Source organism: Lampetra fluviatilis, chromosome 6, assembly GCF_964198595.1.
Source record: "Lampetra fluviatilis chromosome 6, kcLamFluv1.1, whole genome shotgun sequence".
NCBI lineage: Eukaryota > Metazoa > Chordata > Hyperoartia > Petromyzontiformes > Petromyzontidae > Lampetra > Lampetra fluviatilis.
The window spans coordinates 2,276,896-2,297,857 of record NC_136280.1 but is presented as its reverse complement, the minus strand read 5'-3'; the positions used below and the strand labels follow the sequence as shown (position 1 = coordinate 2,297,857).

The window sequence follows — 20,962 nt, the reverse complement described above, 5'->3', positions numbered from 1 at the left end:
GCCTTACACATTTTGCTTGTGAGAGTTTATGATTTTTTTGCAATGTCTTCTACACAGCACCTTGCGACATGATTTACATTTGTATTAGAAGGCATGATTCACACACGCACGCAGCACTGATGAAGACTGCAGCGGAAGTAATAAAAAATATTGTTACATGAAAGAGGATAAAATTACTACTGCCGTACAAAGCTACAAAAAGAACATACGCAACATATTACTGTTTGTGTACAAGCCAGCCTTACAATATACATTTGCAAAAGTGCGTCATTTGAAAGGGTCATTAGTGGGTAGTTGGGCTTTTGAAAACGCATGCTTTACATTCTGGCTTCAGGAGACTAATACAATGGACTTTGTCGAGTACAGGATTGTTTTTGCGAATTAGGTTCCAATGATGCTATCGGTGTCATGTTACGACACACATTTCCATTCGGAACTCTCAGAAAGCAGTATATCTGCCCATGTTAGAGAAAGACCTTTGGAAGATGATGTGACAGACATACGAATTAAGTCTCTTTGCATATTGGCCTGCGACAGGGGATGCTTTTTGCATGGCAAACAGATGTATTTTAGCCGTTGGAGCTGGAAAATGTACTGAATTAAGTAAAAACCAATTTAACATGATAGGTTTTTTTTTTTACTCGTCATTGGTGAATGGGCAGAGACCATTATCTCTGCACTTGAGAACCTGGTTTGATCACAGGAGGCTGAGACCCAGACTCCGAAACCCAGGATCTCAGCAGTACCACCGTCTCATTGTTCTGAACACTGCCTTGGCTCCTCTGCGCCACCCGGCCACCGCACAGCAGCATGTATCACGATGAACAGCGTATCACGATGAACAGCGTATCACGATGAACAGCGTATCACGATGAACAGCGTATCACGATGAACAGCGTATCACGATGAACAGCGTATCACGATGAACAGCGTATCACGATGAACAGCGTATCACGATGAACAGCGTATCACGATGAACAGCGTATCCCTCTACTACTTCCTGTCCTTTATCATCCCCCCCCCGTCCCCTTCCTAACCTCGCCCCTCCCTTTCCTATCATCACCCTTCCTTAACATCACCTCCCCTCCCCAACACTCAAATCCCCTCCCTTTTCCGCATCCACCAATACTAATGTATCATTTTTAATCCTTGTAAAGGTCTTTGACAAAAGTGCTCTATAAAATCGTGGATAAGATACGAAGAGCGAGGGGACAAACATCTGCACCGAGGAGGGGGACTGTGCATCGGGGCGGCGTCATGCACAGCTGGGGTCCTAGTCGCAGTTGAGGGTGAGGCAGACGCCCTGCAGCACCCAGTGGGACGGGTGCTTTGTAGTGAAGAGGTCGGCCTCGAACACCAGGCCCACGCCCATCGCGTTGCGGCGCGTGGATGTCGTGTAAACTGGCGTCCGCAGCGTGCTCTGTGAACAAAACAAAAAAAGCGCGTGCCAGTCAGCTGGCAAGAGTGGATTAAACCCCGCACCCCGAGACAATAATTAGGCGAGGAGTCCGTGGATAACCAGCGGACTACAGCTGGCTTAGCAGTGGGGTGGAAGCTATATGTGGATACTATTCAATTGGGCCCGGACTGAAATTAAATTAGCAAGACACGAGCCGTGCACTTAGCGGGCCAGAGCATCAAGCATAATTGAATGTGAGGTAGCACTAAATGTGTAAGCGCTATTGAATTTTAAGAAAAAACTCGGTACAGTGTATCGTTTGCATTAGTATGTGTGTGTAGTTATGTGTGTGTGTACATGCAGCGGCACGCAAGCAGATGGCAATGGGGACAGTCAACTCATTTTGCCCGGGGTGTGTGCGGTGGACATGGTGTGATAACACAATACGATGTAAGAGTGCTTGTTTTTTTTTCCAAACCGGAGTTGCACCGCACAGGTCAAGCAGCAGCCAGCGTCGAGCGAGGTCATACAGGAACTTTCCAAAACGAGACGACAGGAGGAAGTTTCCAAAGTTGACCAGTGCAAGGGAAGAATGAGGAAGACAATTGTACGATCCTGCAACTCTAGAAGCTGAACTCAATACGGAAGGGAGGCCACAGTCAATCTTGTTGAAGAAGGAATCACGTTTACGAGGACAATGACAACAGCAGGGCAGTGATGTTCGGTCCACGTAGCAATGTGACGCACCTGGAGCTTGAGGCGGTGCGACTCGATGGGGATGATCTTGAGGACCGGCAGCTGCACCATCAGCACCTTGGGCTTGCTCCGCACCAGGCAGCTGGCCTCCACGTCCCAGTCGGCCCCTTCCAGGAACAGGCCTGACACGAAGCACCCTGTTCCACGGACAACACTAACATGAGACTTCTACCTCAGTGGTCTCTGAATGCACAACGCAGAGTAAATCCACTGTTAGATTAAAGCCTCATCAAAACCATGTCGATCGTGGGAGTTGTGTGACCATACTTCACCATACTGTTCATCAGTGGCATAGCTATCGAGCATGCAGACAGTGCAACTGAACCGGGGCATGTTGACGAAAGGAGTCCAGGAGCTGGAATACGAAGAGGTGGGAAATTGGGCAGTCGCGGGCCCATTTCATTCCTTGCACCAGGGCCCATGCCAACCACACTATGCTACTGCTGGTCAGGAGCATAGTGCAGTTCAGATATCACCCCCCACTGATTTGAGCTGTAGCCACGAATCGAACTCGGGTCACCGGGTTCAGAGCAAAGTGCGCTTACCACAGTGTCACTGCTCTAGCCACTAGAGGTGCTACATTCACCACAATGGCAAAACAATAATATTTGTGCATCCCAGCCAAGACCCCTGAATTGTGTCAACTAACAAAAACACAATATTATTAACATTAATTTGTATTCGTCCATTTTTTGTGATAATTAAAAATCCCTCGAATTTCTGGACGAGAGAAGTTCGTCGCATTTAAAGCCTCAAGCGGCGGCGGTGAGCGTGGTGATTGCGGCTGCGTCGCTGACCTTGCCCGGGCCGCTCGGTGACCTCCTCGGGACCGCGGAAGGTCGTGACTTGCGTGTAGAGCGTGGAGCGGTCGAGCGGCCAGCCGTTCTTGCGGCACGTGGCCTGCACCAGCGCCGTGAGGTAGGACTCGGGGATGTGCAGGCCGGACAGCCACATGACGGTCGGCTCCCCGTCCTCTACCTGACGCGCGCCATCACACAGACAAAGATCCCTCGATAGCCTTAACAGACTATTGGGGCAAGTGCTGTGAGCAAGCACCTATGAAGGCCGGCACGGCACATGAGGGGGTGGGTGGCCAGCACCACGCCAGACCGCCTTTGTCTCACAAGTGGGGTTGTTTACACACTGCACCAGGTACTCATTTGAGGCTGAGTCACCCAGTGATGGCCATCCCTAGGTGAGCAGGAATCGAATTCGGATTGCCGGGTTTGCCGCACAGCACGCAAACCGCTACACCACTGCTCCCCACATACACACACGTACACAATGAGCAATGCGATCATGCTCAGAATTTGTACACAAGAGCCCAAGGGGATATGTACATCTTATATATATTCAAAGAAGCCTACAGCAAGTAGAACATCAACATGCTGAAGACCAAACATCTATTGGTCGACATTGGTCTTTATATTTACAGCGCCGTCAATCCACTGCTGGACAAAGGTCTCCTAACGTCATGTAAATCATCGTGGTTGTTTGACCATACTTCACCACGCTTCTTCGCGCACTTTGCTGTAGGCGGTGGGCACGCGATCACTTTATACAGTCTATCACTCACCACTGATGTTAGCTGTGGCTTAGAATCAAACTCAGGTAGCCGGGTTCTTAATGCAGCGAGTTAACCGCTGTGCCACTGCTCTACCCCAATGGGCTCTTACCTGATTTTAAATGGAATGGAAACAAGCAAACGGGCAGGCCTACCCATGCCGAGTACTGCTGGTGCCGCTGGTGGAAGTGCACCATCCAGTTAGCGAGAGACTTGAGGGTGTCCGGAGCCAGGCGGCGCCAGATGGCCGGGATCGTCCCGTTGAAGAGGGCGCGTGCCACCTCATCCAGCTCCCCGCTCATCCCCACCTCGCCCGCCAGTGCCTGCGACAAGCAGAGGGGACGGGAGGAAATAAACAAAGAGGCAAGCGTCTCATCTCGAGTGGCTATACTCGGAGGCTACGAGTTTCAAACGCTCTTAATAATTAGATAGGAATGTACTGAGACGCTTCAAACTCTTGTTGGTAATCCTCGGATATATTCTTTGGGTCTTTCGGTGACGACCGCTTGTGTTGCGATCGAAACGTCGTAGTTTTTCGCTATTTTCTTTGAACCTATCTACGTGACTTTACCAAAAGACCCAAAGAATATGAATTCCTGCAGTCACGAAAGCTTTAAGTCAAGATTTAAACCTAGGACACTTAAGTAAATATATCTATGAGAGATTTTTTTTAATGCTTTCCAACTAAGGTTAAAAGTGTTGATGCATAAGCTCTCGCCGGCCGTCCATCCATGAAGGGGGACTCAATAACTTTCGTTAACCTGATCCAGAATGCTGTGAGGGACTTTGCCTCTTGAAAACCACCCACAATCAAAGAGATGCCCAAAATGTGAAGACACACACCAGAGCAAAAATAACTCGTTGCATACTTCAAACTAAATACTCCAAAGACAAAACGCATTTTGGAAATCGTTGCTTAATCCGTGCACGATTTTCACCGACGTAATTTGTCGTCGAACCTTCCGTTAAAAAAACGACGCGCGGTGGATAAATAAAACCACCCGCGACTTATTCCCAAATGCTGCCCCCATCGCCGGACGTACCCTCTGCAGCTCGGCGAGCGAGCGCGCCATGCGTTGCAGCAGCGCATTGAAGCGCTGCATCTCCTGCAGCAGCACGACGGCCGTGGGCGACAGCACGGCGCCCAGCTGCTTGCGCGTCTGGCCCAGCTCGAACGGCAGTGGCAGCCGCGCCTGGATGTCGCGAGCCACCCCCGAGATGAACTCGTCGCGGCTCACCCCGCTGCCCGTCTCACCTGCAGGGGAACGTTTGTTTTTTCTTGTTGTGGTAATATTAAGCTTCAATTTTTTCCCCCCCCAATTAAATTCCCAATTGCGCAATCGGCTAAACTCACAATGTGAAGGATCCGTTTGGAATGTCACCGCAGAGAGCAACCGGCCCGTGGTTACAACTGGACGCTGTTGGCGTCACGATACACCGAGCCAGATGCACAGTGTTGTCACTCGTGCGTGACTAAAGCTACCAAATCTTTGGGAGGCTCAACCAGGACACGCAGAAATCTGGCGGCCCTCTCTCTTCATCAGCATGGGCTCATTTTAAATCGTCATGCCCACTCAACAGCCGGGCCCTGTCCAGAGTGAGTGGCCCCGCCATTTCTGGTCCAACCTCCTACTCCAATGACTCTTCTTCATGTGTTATGTGAGAGAGCCGTTGCCCAATACGTCGCCTTTTATATATATTTTTTTTAAGGCAGTGTCATTGACGAATGGAATGAGTTGAGTCTTTTTGTTACTGCTACCAGACGCTGCCAACTCCTCTGCCAACTCAGCCTTTTCCTGCATCATGAGCCAAGCACGAGGCCAGATATTGTTAAACAGTGAGTAAATCCCAAGTTTCGCAAATGCAGAAGGACACTCGAACGACCTTTATGAAACCAGGCCTATCTCGGCCAAAGTTGGAAGTTTGTTAGCCTTATTTTTTTAGGTTATTTTGCTGCAATACATTTCCACGTAATATGCCACTTTATTGAGCTATTATTTGTGGCCAGGTCGCTTCAGAAAAATAAGTTCATAGCTCAGTGGCCTTTACCTGGTAAGATAAAAAATACTTTAGTTTTATTTATAAATTTTTAAGTGATGTGTTTACCTATCCTATACTGTGGTGTTTTTGTATTGTTTGTTTATAATGTTCTGAACCCACCCTTACTGGACATCTGTGAAAAGAAAAGCTTCGTAGCTTATCGGATTCCTCCAGTTTTAATAAATGTTCTCATTCTGATTCTTCTTATGGATGACCCCCAACTGGACACGTGGCTCGGACACAAGCTGGCCAGCTAGCGCAAGCTGCACCTGTCTGCGGCTGCAGGTCGACCAGATGCCTCCACATGGCGCGCACTGCCTGCGTGTAGTAGCCGATCTCGGCGTTCGAGTGGAGCCCAAACACCTCGGGCGTGTTGGCCAGCGGAAGCGACTCCACTTCAGCTGTGATGCGTCATGCACGCACACGTACACACACACACGCACGCACACGTACACACACACACGCACACGTACACACACACACGCACACACACACACGCACGCACGCACACGTACACACACGCACGCACACGTACACACACACACGCACGCACACGTACACACACACACACGCACGCATACGTACACACACACACGCACACGTAGACACACGCACACGTACACACACACGCGCACACAGACAGAGGTCCCTTGTATAGCCATCCAGAATGCTGGGGGGGAGGGGGGTGCTATTAGTGAGTAGGTGGTGTGGTCAGCACCACGTGTCTCCCCAGTGCTGATGTTTACACACCACGCCAAGGAGTCATTTAAGGTAGAGTCAACCTAAGGGAGCCTTAGAACAAGTTTAGATGTTATTGTGCATTGGTGTTATTTCCGGCTGGGAATAAAACCCAGGTTAGTGGGATTGTGGCGATATGCACTAATCACTGCGCTAACACTCCTCGCAAATCGATCCCCCGTGCAACTGAAAAGACTCGTGCAGGAGATGCTGTTAGTGGCCACCTGCACAGAGCACAAGGGGTTGGTGTGGCCAGGGCCACGCCTGACCACCTTTGTGATGTTTACACAGAGCAAGAAGTACCACTCCGCACATGCACACACACACACATATGTATATTTAACTTCTTTGGCACCGTACGTAGCCAACCGTGCTAATAAAACAATTCCACGGTCACTCAAGAATGGAGCAGCACTCCCGAAGAGGCAGGAGAGTGGCCCATTGATAAGGACGTGGTTCTAGAGATCAGGGATCACAGTTTGGGCTTGCAGGTTCGATGTTAAAGTGATGATAAGTTCAGATACAAACAATAAAATGACGCTGAAGCCATAGGGTTCTACAAAAACATAGAAGCACGAGCGGCCTCACGAACCGATGTAGGCATCCTTGGGCCCGTCTGGCGGGAGGCGGTAGTCGGTCTCGCTGTTGCAGAAGAAGTGGAACATCTGGAAGGAGTCGAAGAGGAAGTCGCCCAGGTACTCGTCCATGTAGGTAGTCAGGATGCGCCTGTCGAAGCTGTCGATGGCTCTCCCGCCATACATCACCTGCGCCGCGGTAGGTGCACGTGGGTCCACACGGCGTTCGCATTGGGAGAACAGAATCACGCAAAGGAATCAGTTTGCACGCTCGGGCCGATCGTAACGCTATATTGCGTTTGCGGGAAAAGCACTCGATGCACAGCATGGGACTCGATGGGTTAGGGCAGGGGTCGGCAACCTACGGCTCCGGAGCCGCATGCGGCTCTTTACGGGCTGCTTCTTGACGATATGTACGTATGTACATAGATGCATTGCGGCTCTTGAAATACTGAATTTTGTACCGAATTGGAAAGAAATGGCTCTTCTTGTTATTTTGGTTGCCGACCCCTGGGTTAGGGTAAGTGCAGTGCTGTAAGGTAAAGACTTTTTACTTCTAAAGTTCCTCAATGTGAACACATCTCAGAGCACTGTAAATGAAGAAAGGCGTGCGCCATCATAAGATTGAGGAGTTGTATAGAGGAAGAGGATTTATGAACTGAATATACTTTTGGACAGATGGGTATGGTGAGTCGTAGCCATAATAGAAGTGGAAAGCCTTAAGCCTGGACATATTTGTTCAACTGATTTGTGCCGTATTAAGGTCAATATTACTCTCACTCGCACATTGCTGTGAAGACCAAGCATCTTAACACGCAGGTCAATTTCCGTAAGCACACACGAGATCGCTCGTTCGCGACGCTCACCTCGCCAATGAGGTACTTGAGGCTGGCCCAGGGGATGCGTCCATTGGCCTGCTCGTGTGCCTTGCTCAGGTAGGTGCAGAGAATCTCCATGCACACCTGGTGCAGCACACGGCCCCAGCAAGGTTAAGGGAATGGGACTTGAGCTGTTTGATTATTGGTTGGTGTAAGGTTATTTATTGTCATTTACTTTATCCGGGTGTTATAGGCTTGCTGTGGGATTTTTGTGATGGGCAGCAGAGGGCAGTGCAGTAAAATGCATTGCTTTACTGTACGTACATGCTCCCACATCTATGCTTCCCACCTTCACCAACTCATAATGATCGGCATGGTGAAGTATGGTCAATTAACCATCACGACCTGCACAGTGTAGGGAGGCTCTCGTCCAACAGCAGATTCACAGGAGGGATGTACAACAGGGCTACATGTATACGTCTTACAGTTATCTACGAAAGCCTCTCTGAGGTTCAAGGCATTTGCTGTGCTGATCTCTCCAGGTCACCTTGCAGTCCACATGGTTTGGGAGTTTCACTAATGTACGTGCGCCATCAACCCTTCCTGCCAAAGTCCTGGGTCACAGGCGAGCGCTGCCGTGCCTGGCTCAAAGCTAGAGCAACAGATTGTCTTTTTAAATGTTAGGATATTTGGCTAGTTATATTAGGCTATAAACTAAAATGACTCTCTATTGGATTCAGTAAGCCTACATTTGTTGATACGGCAATCGACGTAAAGAGTTTTCAGAATTCTGTCTCCGAACGGCCCTCCACTGCCTCCGTGCTGGCCACCCCACACCACCTGGAAGTCGGACTCGTTGAAGTCGTACGGCACGTTCCAGCCCAGCTTGCCGTACTTGCGGCGCTCCTGCACCACGGCGTGGAAGAACGCGAGCGTGTACACGAGCGGCCGGAACGCCGGGTGTGGGCAGCCGTCCAGCGCCTCGTGCGACACGCGGAAATAGGTGGCGCGTAGGTTCAGCTTCAGGCCGTTGGGTGGTTCTGTCACCACCTAGGGCGGACGGGGGGGGGGGGCAGCAGCAGCAGTACCAATGTGGAGTGTGTCAGTACTGCTTCTGAGGTCATGTATTTGAATCTATGGTTTCAGTCACTTCTGATTAAGCTACATTGAGAGTGTCAGCAATGACAGAATAAAATCATCATAGATAAACTCGTTTTTTCAAAGTTAAGTCCACTTATTCCACATTTGAGAAATAACAAGATGGGAAAAACAATTATAAAGCTCCCTCCTCATGGGCACCACGGTGGCGCCACAGTAGCGGGACGTTAACTACCTTGCCTATAAAACAGAAGTACGTGGCTTCGATACTGATGCCTGCTGTATATTTGGAGTTGGCATGTTCTTCCCGTGGTCACGTGAATTGTTCTCTGGGTCCTCCGGTTTTTCCCTCCACATATTAAAAAGATGCGTTTGGAGTATTTGGCTGATATAAATTTCCACGTAATTAGCCACTTCGTTGAGCTATCGTTTGTGGCCAGGTCGCTTCTGAAATGAGCTCTATAGCTCAGTGGGCTTTACCTCGTAAAATAACAATAGTTTTTAGTTTAGTGTGTAATAACACATATTGAAAGGACTTCACCAGTAGTCCTCTGATACAATCTCCTGGGCCCATTCTCTGGCACGGAGTGGTGCACTACTTGCTGGGAGATTTTCGAATGTAAATATCTTCATCCCGTGACACGACGCCGAAAGCACAAATGTAAATAGAGAACTATTTCAAAAAAAGACACAAACACAATTCAAAAATCCTAAATAAAGAAAAAAAAACACACATCTTCATTAATCCACCCTGCTCAATGTCAACCCGGCACTCGATCGCCGTGCGGCCGCCGTTTGTGCGCGAGCGTGTGCCGGCCAGCACCTTCAGCGAGCGCTGCAGGATGCCGATGGGGAAGCTGGGCGTGGGGTCAGTCGTCAGCCAGAGGCGGAAGTCTGGGTGCGGCTTCGAGATGCCCTCCAGTGCCTTCTCCAGCTCCTTGAGCCAGCGTGGCAGAAGGTGGCAGTTCTGCAGCATGAGCCAGTGACCGCGTGACACCGCGTGCCCCAGCAGCTGCAGCGCCACCTGCTCGCGACCGATGGACCGACCAATGCCAGGTGATCGCAATTCCGTCACTCCCGCTGTCTTTAACCCTCGCTCCCAAGCGGCGTAGCCATTGAGTGTGCAGGCGGTGCAACTCTACCGGCTCCTACAACGGGTCGGGGGGGGGGGGGGGCCCTGGTGCTGTGCTACGGAGAGGGGAGAAATTGAACTACCCAGGGTCCACGACAACCACGCTACGCCGCTGCTTCCTCTGCCGGACTCTTGCAGCTGTGCCTGTCTGCTAAAAGTGTCACTGCCACGCTTGAACTTGTGAAAGAGATGGCAGGTTGTTGAAATTAAAGACTGACTTTTAAAACTTAGAAGAAAAGAGGATCTAAACAGACCTGAGAGCAATTTTCTCTATTGGTCTCCTGAGTTGATGATTACCTCTTTAACTCCACCAGTGTGACTCACTCTCTCCCACTCACTTCAACCTCTTCAATTCTACTGAACTAATTCTTCTAATTTAGCCCCTTCCTTCACTGCCAAACCCCACACCACCACAGGGACCTCACAACCCACAACAACCTCTACCACCGACCCTAACCCTGGCCCCCACTCACCTTCTCCTGCCCCTGTCCCATCGCCAGCATTTTCAGGCGGCTGCCGCTGAAGCCGGTCCTCTCGGCGAGCTTGGCCAGGTCCCCGGCGGGGTCGGAGCCGGCGCTGAGGATGAAGACGACGGGGGACGTGGGCGAGCTCTGCTCCAGCACGCCCTCCAGGTTCACCACCGGCGGCTGGACATACCTTTACATTGCAAACGCCATCATGGACGTGGATTCGCGAGAGAATGGTTGCCACTTTACCCCCATTGCCCCCTGGGCTATGGCTAGGTGTAGGGATAGATTTAGATTTTTAGGTCAAGAAATTCTGATCATTGAGTGCTAAAAACGGATTGGTTAGTGATAAAGATCACTTGGATAACAAATCTCAATTGTACAGGTGCTGTGGATCTCTCATTGGTGATTGGTTGGCAGGAGAGACCGCCCACTTGTAATTGGTGGAGACTTCTCACTCACCACTAGGTGATGAGGACTGGTTATAACTTCGTATGGAGAAGGCCGCTCCTTTAAGATTGCTCAATGGAAGAGGCCTCTAACGTGGTCGGTGGTAGAGACCGGCAACCAATCGCCGTCCAATCAGTGGTGGGCACCAAAGACCAATGGGCCCTACCTCTCCCCCATGGTGCTGGCCACGTAGTCGGAGATGGCGCGGTACACGCGGTCCACGCGGAAGCAGCGCAGCACCAGCAGGTGCTGGAAGGCGGAGAGCGAGTTGGCGTAGCCGTCTGGGAGGGGCGCCTGCTCCGGCGTGTCCAGGTCGAACCACTGCAGGATACACCATCATCACCGCACGGGCAACTACATTGTCACCACTCGTCTTGTACCGTCATTGTTATTTTGTTAACAATGTGGATGAATTGTTACATTGCAGCACCGTGAGCGATGGCTTGTGGAGCCCTTCATTTAGCAGTGGATTCATCATGGCTGATGATGATGATCACAATGATTAATAGCGTACAAAGAAAATCATGTATTATTTTAATCAAAGGTGAGATATGTGTAACCTTTCCATGGTACACGTAAACTCGTATACATGAACGAATATTTAAACACAGCTTGGGTGAAAGGATGTAGACATAAGACGCAGCATTCTAACCACTTGCTATGCCAACCCGCCACAAAGCCCGTCAATCTCAGTGACAGCGAGCGACGCTCGGGTCCGAGTGACTGCTGCCCTCGGGGCAAGGAGGGGTTACCTGTCTCCAGGCCTCCCCGTTGCGCTCCACGTGGTCGGGGAGGGAGGCGGAGGCGTCGGGCGACACCTCGGCGAGCTGCACCACGTCCTGCCAGCCCTGCTCGGGCAGCCAGTCGAAGGGGCGCGCGCGAGCGCTCTTCTCCAGGGAGATGTTGCCTGCAGCGCGCGCACGGAAGGAGGCACGGCGCTCGCTCCTCCGTTGCGCGACCGAGAGCCGCCGCGGTCGATGTCGCGTCGATGACACGCACGCATGTGCACACACACAGACGCGCGTGTGTTCATGCACATTCATTCACGTCTCCTTTCCTGCACATGTCTTATAGCAAACGGGTTGCCCGGGGGAGTCAACATAATTGCCACTGAGCCACTGTGCAAAAGAGTCGATGGATCAATTTCCAATGCTCGAAAGGAACTTCTGTGGGGAATTGTCAAAACGGTTAAAATCTGCTGCAAGGTAGACGTCAAAGACCCTGGGATAACCTTCACAGGGGTAGGCCATTGGATGCTGATGGCACAGCTGAAATGTATTTATAACTCACAGGAAATAGTACTCTAAAACAATCAATAACCCCATGGACTTGGGTGGCCATCTGCCAACATGAGAACCACAGCCGTGAAATGTAACCGAGTGGATTTTACACGTCGATTGTTTGCTCTTGGATTTTCACGGCAGATCCTTACCCTTGAGGAAGAAATCCAGCTCACTCTGAGGGACACGCTCCTCGGCCTGCTCCAATCGGATCGCCATGTTGAGCGAGAACAGCAGCTTGTGCTTCTCGAAGAGCCCTGCGGAAGTGACGCGGGACATGCAGCGGTGGCATCACGCTACTCTGGGGCTCACTGGTCAAGTCAAAAGTCATTTTTATTTTTGCTTTTTACACACGTGGGCACCTTTCTGGCCAGGGATGGGAAACCCTTTTCATTACTGAGGGACAAATAGGACTTTCAGATTCCTGTGGTGGGCAACCACCATTGAAACATACAGTCCTAGTGTAGTGACATCGCGGGATGTCACTGTGTAATGGCGGCGTGCGGTGTAACGACATCGCGGACACCACTAGGATGTGGGTGCAGTACCGGCCCTAGAGGGGCTCGGTGAGCGCTGATCGATCGCGCTGGATAGCACCACGCTTGACGTGCAGTGCCGGCCCCTACAGGATGGGGTATGGGAGTTCCGGCCATCGAAATGGGGTTACTAAGGGCCGTGGCACTCTGGTTGACCCCAGAGGACACGTGACCGGTTAAGTCTACACAGGGGCCCCAGGTGGGGGCTAGGGGTGGTCACGTGTCAGGGTTGAGATCCTGCTTGAGGATTCTGGAAGGTGGTCGTGGCCAAGGGCGGAGCCAGCCACGCCACAGAAGATATAAGCCGGGTCCCCCAGAGGGACTGGGAGCTGTTGTTCGTCAACATTCTACATCCTACAGAGTCTCCAACACGTGGACCTGGACCCGAGCTGTGGTCCAGGTCCGTAGTAGCTAGTTACGTTCTAATTAGTATAGTTGGCCTGGTGGTCACCACCATAGGTTGTTATTCTGTTAAGGGGCAGTTACCCCATGTGTTGGTGTTAATAAATGTGTACGTCTGCGACTCAGTTGAACTCACTACACTAGCATGCTATGATTGTATATTTTGACAGTGTGCTCAGAACTACTTCAGAGACAACAGGCTACTGAGCACACTAAATTTAGAAACACAGTGTTGGCCGGTCGAAAATGTTCCGCTCTAGTACCTGAATAGTGCAGCTAAGATCCTTTTCAGCGATGGAAGAATGTGGTTTGCCGGCAGATCGAAATTGGTAGGCCTCACTTGGCCGCGAGCTGTATGGATCGCAGTCGTGGGCCGCATTCGGCCCATGAACCTCAGCTGTTACCACTGACTCAGTGTTCTGATCCCACGATGAGCCAACCAGCCACAGTTTAGCCTCGAGAGATTCTCACGGGAAACATTTTCAAGCAGACGGGAGGCTAACATCTAACCTGGACGTGCGTCTGCGATTTTGCGAGTGTGCGTGAGTGTGCGTGTGTGGCACCTCACCTGTGCAGCCGTAGTTGTAGACATTGTGCGTGAGCGTGTCCGTGATGTTGACGAGCCTCTTGGGAAGCGCGGTGTCCGGGAGAGACTTGCGCAGTGACAGGTCGAACACGCCGAGGAAGGCGGACAGCGAGTACTGGTACATCCCGCTCACCTGGGCCGTCACGAGCGCGCATCCCGGGAGACACGAGCACACGTCCGGTATAGCGGTGCGTCGCAGCTGCTACTGCTGCTGCTTTTATCTAACGCCGATATCAACTGTCGCTTAAGTATCAAGTTAACTGGCACTCACGATCACTCATTATGATCCAAGATATGTACTTGAGCCACACGGTTGTGTTAATGTACACAATTTGGTATTGGTGGTTGTGCTGGTACTGGTACTAGTGTTGTTCGTGGTATTGGTAGTGTGAGTATTATCGATAGTGGTGATGGTGGCGATAGCAGCAACGGTGGTGGAATATCTTTCCCATATTTCATTACTGCACTGAAGATGCGCTCACATAACACACCCCACCACCGCCATCATCACCAACACTGCAACAGCAAAACATATGGCAGCCTAACATTCTGGGCAAGTGATGCCTCATCAAATTTTACGCCGGAGCGAACACGACAGCGCCGCTATGGAGTAGCTCGCACGGTGGCGGACCCGCTCCTTGCCTGGGCCATGTCAGCGAGCGAGAAGAACAACAGGGCCCCGCGCTTGGCCGCCGGGCGGTAACCGTCGCGCAGGCGGTCGATGTCCAGCGCCGTCTTCTCCGCCAGTGCCAGCTTCTCCGCCACCTTTTGCGACAGCGCGGTCAGAGGGTAATCTGTGAGATTTTAAAGCACGAGATTTGGCGTACACGTACATATACAATATACAGTGAAGCCCTTTTGTCAATCCGCTGCTGGATGATGGCCTCCCCAGACCGTGCGGGTCGTGGCAGTTATTTGGCCATACTTCTCCACACTGGTTAGTGTGGGTTTGTGGAAACAAGGAGCATCGGCATTTGAGCGCAGAAGCACAGGACAATGGATATTGCTGCACTGCCCCCCTCTCCTGCCCACTGCGTCACCCCACAGCAACCTATAGCACCCGATGACAACACCAGCATGGTGGTCGCCCACCCAAGTACTATCCGGTCTCAACCCTTCATAGCTTGTGACAACAACGGGGCACACTCCCACTAATTTGGACGTAACCACCGGAACATCTCACCAATGCCATTTGTCACACCCAACACTCTTTGATTTTCGTCCCAGGTCAACAATCGAGAAGTTCACCCGACCTCGTCGTCACCGCCCACTCTCGGCGGCGGTGCTGCTGCCGCGCACCTCGGTGGCCTTGGCCTTGGTGTCCTCCAGCGTGAGGACGAGCTCGGCGTTGTCCAGCATGTTGCCCGTGGAGGTGGCGAGCTCGCGCAGCAGCGAGTCCTCCAACTCCTTGAGCAGGCGCTTGTTGTGGCTCGTCTCCTGGATGAGGCGCTCGCGCTGCTCCTCCAGCTCGCTGCGCTCAAACGCCACGATCACGCTCAGCAGCTGGTCCTCCAGGCCCTTCAGCGTCACTACACGTGGCCCGGGAGATGCGCGGACACAGGGAGGGGCAGCGGCACGGATGCACAGTGGCATGGATGCAAACACGTACACGCACGCAAAGACCTGTGGTTGGCCACTTGAAGTCGCACTATATGAGACCTGATTATGAGCTCAATGCACGTCACCCAATGGCCAATAGTGACAATCAGCCCTGGGTTTATTCAGAATGAGTGGGGAGGTGCAATTAGTTGGTGAATTGCAATAAGTTGCTTTCCAAGGTTGGCCCCCAACATAATGGCCTCAAGCATTCACGAGCTTTTCAACTCCACGAACCAGCGCCAGCGTTATGCCTTTTGCCATCGCCATCATCAGCCATGATTTATCCACTGCTGTATGAAGGCCTCCCCAAGCCGTCGCCATCTCTCATGGTTATGCGACGTGGGCAATCCATCTCGGTCGTGCACACTAGCCGATTTAATCGCCCCTTCTTCACGGTGGGCATCCTCTTCGGCGAGTTTTTTCCTTTGGTCGCCACTCCGTCTTTGGTCTGGACCACCGGCCATCGCCCCTTCTAAGCCACGATGCGTCCCGCATGAGCTCACTTACTTTTCTTTCTTAATAGTCAACGTCATGCAACAGTCGATATGCCTTTCATACCCCGGCACAAAATCCGAATTTTATTTTTGCGACTGAGCTGCGTCGTAACGTCGAACAGCGTCGAGGCGTTACCCGTGTAGTTGATGACCATGGCCTTGCCGAAGATGGACGGCGAGAGCCTGGGGTTGGCGAGCTTCGTGTTGAGGTAGAGCCTGAAGCTCGGGTCATAATCCACCTCCTTGTCGCCCAGCACCACGTACTGCCGCCCCTGCTGCCCCTTGATGTTCCGCTCGAGCACATTGTCGATCACGGGGTCGATGTAGTCGTCCACGTCTTGGAAGAGGAATGGGAAGCCATACTTTATCGCCATCTCCAGCTGCTTCAGGAAGTCTGGGTCGTTGAACGATGACACCTGCAGGAGAAGCGGGTTTCGTTAGCGCCACGCTTTGGCACCGCTTGTTGTATCGCTGAGGCGTGCTACCTCCCTGTCTCAAGAGCAACTCATTGCCGATTTTAATAATAAATTAAATTACTCGGCTCCGATTCCCCGAGACTAATCCTTCCTTCTATTTTCTCTTCTGATTTTCCGTGTACTTGATCACCCCACTTTACTTCTGCTTATCTTTCAGACTCATGTCAAAGGAAAGCATTGTTAAGTTGCCAATGTCGCTTGCCTGTGCATTTAAGAACACCCTAGTAACCTTGAAATGCGCTTAGCCACTCTGGAACACTCGCTCTTGGGCAGTGCAGGTATTAAAAAACAATCGATGTGACACAGTGTATATTATTATTAATGTAAACATTTATGGAAACTGAGGACTATAGCCTGACAAAGAGTTAACCCCAGCCAACGATGATGCCCATCAGCTGCTACAAAAAAAACATGACCATCCGTCATAACCCATGACATCTCTGCTCTCACCAAAGGTATCACACAGACATAAAGATCCCCTATATAGCCATTAACAAACTATTGGGGCAAGTTCTGTTAGCGAAAACCTATTTAGGCCGACACGGCACACGATGGGGTGGGTGGCCAAAACCATGCGTGGCCACATTTGTTGCTGATGTTTACACACCACACCAGGCATTCATTTGAGGCTGAGTAAACTTAGGAAAGGCCCAGGACTGGTTAAAATAATCTCCGCTGCTGCTGTTGGCGGTAAGCGGGAGTCGAACTCGGATCGCCAAGTCGTAGCGCAGCGCGCTAACCGTTGCACTACTGCTCCCCAAGGCGCACACCACACACGCACGCACGTGCACGCATATCCACTGCCCACCTTGAGGTTGTTCTTCTGCTCCTTGCGGCGGATCCAGTTGAGGGCCTGCTGCTGCGGGTCGATGCAGAGCGGGAAGCGGCTTGCGTGCGTCGTCAGGATACCGTTCTGCACCGACAGCTCGTCGGGCGGCAGACCCTCCGAGCCCCACCTGTGGGGGTGGCGGGCACGGGCGCATGTCGGCGCACGGACGTTGGCACGCGCACGCGACTCACAAGCGCATTGCGAGAATAGCCGCGGCACTACCACGCGACCCTGCGCAGAGATGCAGGGCCGAGCGTCGCCGTCAGCGTTCAAAAGTGGTGGTTTTAAAAACAGTGCCTCGCATAGAAGAAATACACGACATAACGATATTCTATTGCACTTCACTTGATCATTGTATCCAATAAAATGTATTCAAGTGGATTAACATTCATTATAAACGACATAAAGTGTTCTGGTGAAGTTTAGCATATGAACCTTATGGAGGTACCCCGGGGTACCATAGTACCCCGGCTCTCGCATAATGTCCATGATGCAGTCATTTTTAGTCTGTTGATGGTCGGCCATGCGGCAATCGACTCATCTCGACGAGCTGTACACGATGCACTATTCAAAGTAGAATTTTTCGATAACGGATTTTTTAATGCTAATGTTTGGCATTTCGACATTGCGGAGTAGCACTGATTTCAGATTGATTGGTGCCCCAGTCGCGGAGTTAAGTACACCCCTAGAAAAAATAGTGTCCCAGAAATAAAATATTTAATTTCCTTGGCCATTTTGTATTATTTGGTACCCCGGGGTACCGCCATAAGGATCGTATATTGGAAAGTACATAAAGCATTCTTGTGCATTTAATATACATTATAAACTATATCATATAGCCTCCCAAATATCTCCCAAATAACCTCCCAAATATCTCAACCTCCGTGCGAGGTGTTACCACGAGGAGCGCACCGCGTCACCTCCTGGACATCTGCGAAAAATAGCTTTGTAGCTCATCGGATTCCTCCAGTATGAATAAATATTCCGATACTGAGACACTGGCTCACCGGGACGTCATACGTCCATTGCTTCCCTACCGGCATGCGTGCCAGCACATACCGCCCCGCTTTGACCACCTCTCGGCAACAACGACTGTGGCACCTGCTGATCTCCACGTCGTCGGTGAGCAGGGACTCGACGCGGAAGGGCTGGCTGAGTGGGATCTCCCGCTCGCGCACCTCCTTCTCCCAGGCGTCGCTCAGCATGGCGCTCCGGAACTCCCAGCTGAAGGCGCCCGAGTAGCAGAGGAAGGCGGCCGACAGCACGCAGTCGCCCAGCAGGCGCACCCGACGCTGGCGCAGCTCCTGCAGCTCGCTCATCCACCTGCGCTCGCCGCCGACCAAGCAATGCACCGGTTCATTTTGTTGCTTGTTTAGAAAGATAGAAAAGGGCTATGAAAAATACACACATCCCCGCTCGTGGTCCCAACTCGGTGGGGCGGCAAGCCCGCTTCCCCCACCTGCTTTAAACCCAGGTGCAGTGTTCGGGACTGAGGTGCGCGGATTTTCTGTACCCCCTCTCCTCGCGTCGCAGTTTGTGCTCCGTACTGGGCTACTATTGAAATACGACAAAGCAATTTTTTAAAATATTAGATTTATAATAAAAAAATGTGTTTCTTACTTCAATGGACCTTACCGGAAATAAACTGATTGACTGACTGACCGACAAGTGAGTCATAAGTGCGGTGTTGTTAAGCGATGGAAGACATTGTCATTGTGAGCTCTCACACGTAGCATCACGCCGTGTCAGATTAATGGCCCCCAGTAGACGCCAGTTCTATATTGATTTCAAGAGGCTTCTTAATGATGCTAGATAGCACACTTGATCACAGTGGGCAAGGGTCGTTTGTTGCAAGGCTTTCAAAATATGTTTTTATTTGTAAGAATTAAATGCTCCTAAGTGATGGGCACAGAAGGAAAGAGGCTCCAGTCCCACAGGTAATGGATGTAGCTACTGAACGAATGCAATAATATTCCGATCTTATCTTATATATATTTTTACATAGCGCCTTATTCCAAGGCATTCATAACAATTATAAAAAAAATACGTAAGATGATAGTGCTTGAAATAAAGAGTGGGGTTATGAAAAGTGGTGGTGTCTTTATCATGAGAGGAGAACAGGTGGGAGTGGTTAAGGACGAGTTGGGGTAGGGGTAGTGATAGGGGTTGGGGTACTGATCGGGGCAGGGATAGGCCTGCTGGAGAGCGGGGGTAAGGGAGTAGCAGTAGCAGGATGGGCTAGGGGAGAAGAGATGGGGGTAGTTGTAATGAAAGAGTGGAAGCAGCTTAACGAAAATGATTGTTTTACGTGCACTGCGAGTTTGTTCCAGTGTAGGGGAGCAAGGGAAAAGGAATGACAGCGCGACTGGGCGCAGCGTGCCCGGTTGCCTCCGCTCGTCACTCTGGCCGTACCGTGCGTTCTCGGAGCCCAGGCCCGAGATGAGCTTGTCGGCGGCGAGCAGACGTCGCTCCATGACCTCGTTCTCGGCCTGCAGCTGCTGCCGCTCCAACATGGCCGCCTCGTACTTGCTGCCCAGGGCGGCGAGCTCCGCCTGCAGAGTCGCCAGCTCCGCCTGGATACGCTCCAGCTCGCGCTTGCTCTGATAGAAGTCTCGCTCCAACCGCGCGACCTGCGTGAAGACACAGCGACGGGCAGCCGGTGAGAACCCAGAGGCGTAGCTAGCGAGCATGCGTGCGTGCGTTGCAACTGCGCTGGGGCCCATGGGCCGGAGAGGGCCCAGGTAGTCGACTGCAAAGGGCGTGGGGAAGGCGTGGGCGAGCACTGGTGGTTGGCAGAGAGACCTGGCAGTGCTGGCTTTATGTGTGGGCAAAGTAAGCATTAGCCTAAGGTGGGAATTGTTGGGACACGGAAGGGGCAGCAATATAGGATGGAATAAAAAACTATTAACAAACAATAACAATTCAGAATACTTTGCCAATATATAATTCCACATTTCATCCACACAGTGAATGTTTTTATCAATCATGAAATACATGCAACACCCTACCACTTAGCATACATTGAACGGGAAACGCCAGCTCCAGTCATCACGTGAACTCCGGTCATCCTCTCAGAGGTTTTTGGCTAGCCATCGAACAAAAATGGTCACCGATGTGTTTCTGCGGCCGTCTGGAATGCTCTTCCTTCTGATAATAGGAAGCCACTGGAGCTTATGTACTTTTAAATCGAAGTTGAAAACTAATTTCTTTAGAACTGCTTTTTGTATTTTGTTCGTTGTCCTTCACCCGCACCACCAATTAGCACAGTTGGCTACGTACGGTGTGAAAGAAGTTCAACATAGATACATACAAACATAGGAAAATGCCAACAAGGTGAGTGAAAAAGTGTAAGAAGGCCTCTTCGAACGCGAACGAAACTGTGTAACCTTGTCTCGCTTGGGCTTGATCTCGCGCGCCACCTCGCAGTAGCCCATGACGGCATCAACAAACTTGAGCATGCCGGCGCCAGCACGGCTAATAGGCACCATCTCCTCGTAGCTGGTGCCCAGGCTCTTCAGAATCCCTGGTGGAAAGGCCGGGTGAATCAGGGGCCTGATAGTTTGTCAAAGACGCATATTGTACATGTATCAGATACAATCGATGTTGTTATTATGTAATGCTCACTCTATGCTAATTATACACTGTATGCTGACTGGAGATTGTATTCCAATTACACACCGTACGCTAATTGCACATCGTGTGTATGTCATCATCATCATCATC

At 51.2% G+C, this 20,962-nt stretch overlaps 1 protein-coding gene across 1 annotated transcript in view; it reads right to left on the bottom strand.

Annotated features, from left to right (window-relative positions):
* Positions 1–1,176: 1,176 nt before the first annotated feature.
* The window catches only part of DNAH10 (dynein axonemal heavy chain 10), a 65,956-nt gene continuing 46,170 nt past the window's right edge, over positions 1,177–20,962 (bottom strand). Inside the window, exons 61-82 of the mRNA XM_078857346.1 lie at positions 20,626–20,762; positions 19,652–19,869; positions 18,341–18,562; positions 17,219–17,366; positions 16,071–16,350; positions 15,141–15,370; positions 14,484–14,606; positions 13,824–13,974; positions 12,470–12,574; positions 11,790–11,944; positions 11,204–11,358; positions 10,594–10,777; positions 9,812–10,012; positions 8,731–8,940; positions 7,939–8,034; positions 7,090–7,261; positions 6,029–6,160; positions 4,763–4,974; positions 3,875–4,042; positions 2,953–3,133; positions 2,147–2,292; positions 1,177–1,420 (exon numbers count right to left, since the gene is read on the bottom strand). Coding sequence (XP_078713472.1) covers positions 1,274–1,420; positions 2,147–2,292; positions 2,953–3,133; positions 3,875–4,042; positions 4,763–4,974; positions 6,029–6,160; positions 7,090–7,261; positions 7,939–8,034; positions 8,731–8,940; positions 9,812–10,012; positions 10,594–10,777; positions 11,204–11,358; positions 11,790–11,944; positions 12,470–12,574; positions 13,824–13,974; positions 14,484–14,606; positions 15,141–15,370; positions 16,071–16,350; positions 17,219–17,366; positions 18,341–18,562; positions 19,652–19,869; positions 20,626–20,762 — 3,773 coding nt within the window. The 3' untranslated portion in view covers positions 1,177–1,273. The remainder of the gene's footprint in view (positions 1,421–2,146; positions 2,293–2,952; positions 3,134–3,874; positions 4,043–4,762; positions 4,975–6,028; positions 6,161–7,089; positions 7,262–7,938; positions 8,035–8,730; positions 8,941–9,811; positions 10,013–10,593; positions 10,778–11,203; positions 11,359–11,789; positions 11,945–12,469; positions 12,575–13,823; positions 13,975–14,483; positions 14,607–15,140; positions 15,371–16,070; positions 16,351–17,218; positions 17,367–18,340; positions 18,563–19,651; positions 19,870–20,625; positions 20,763–20,962) is intronic.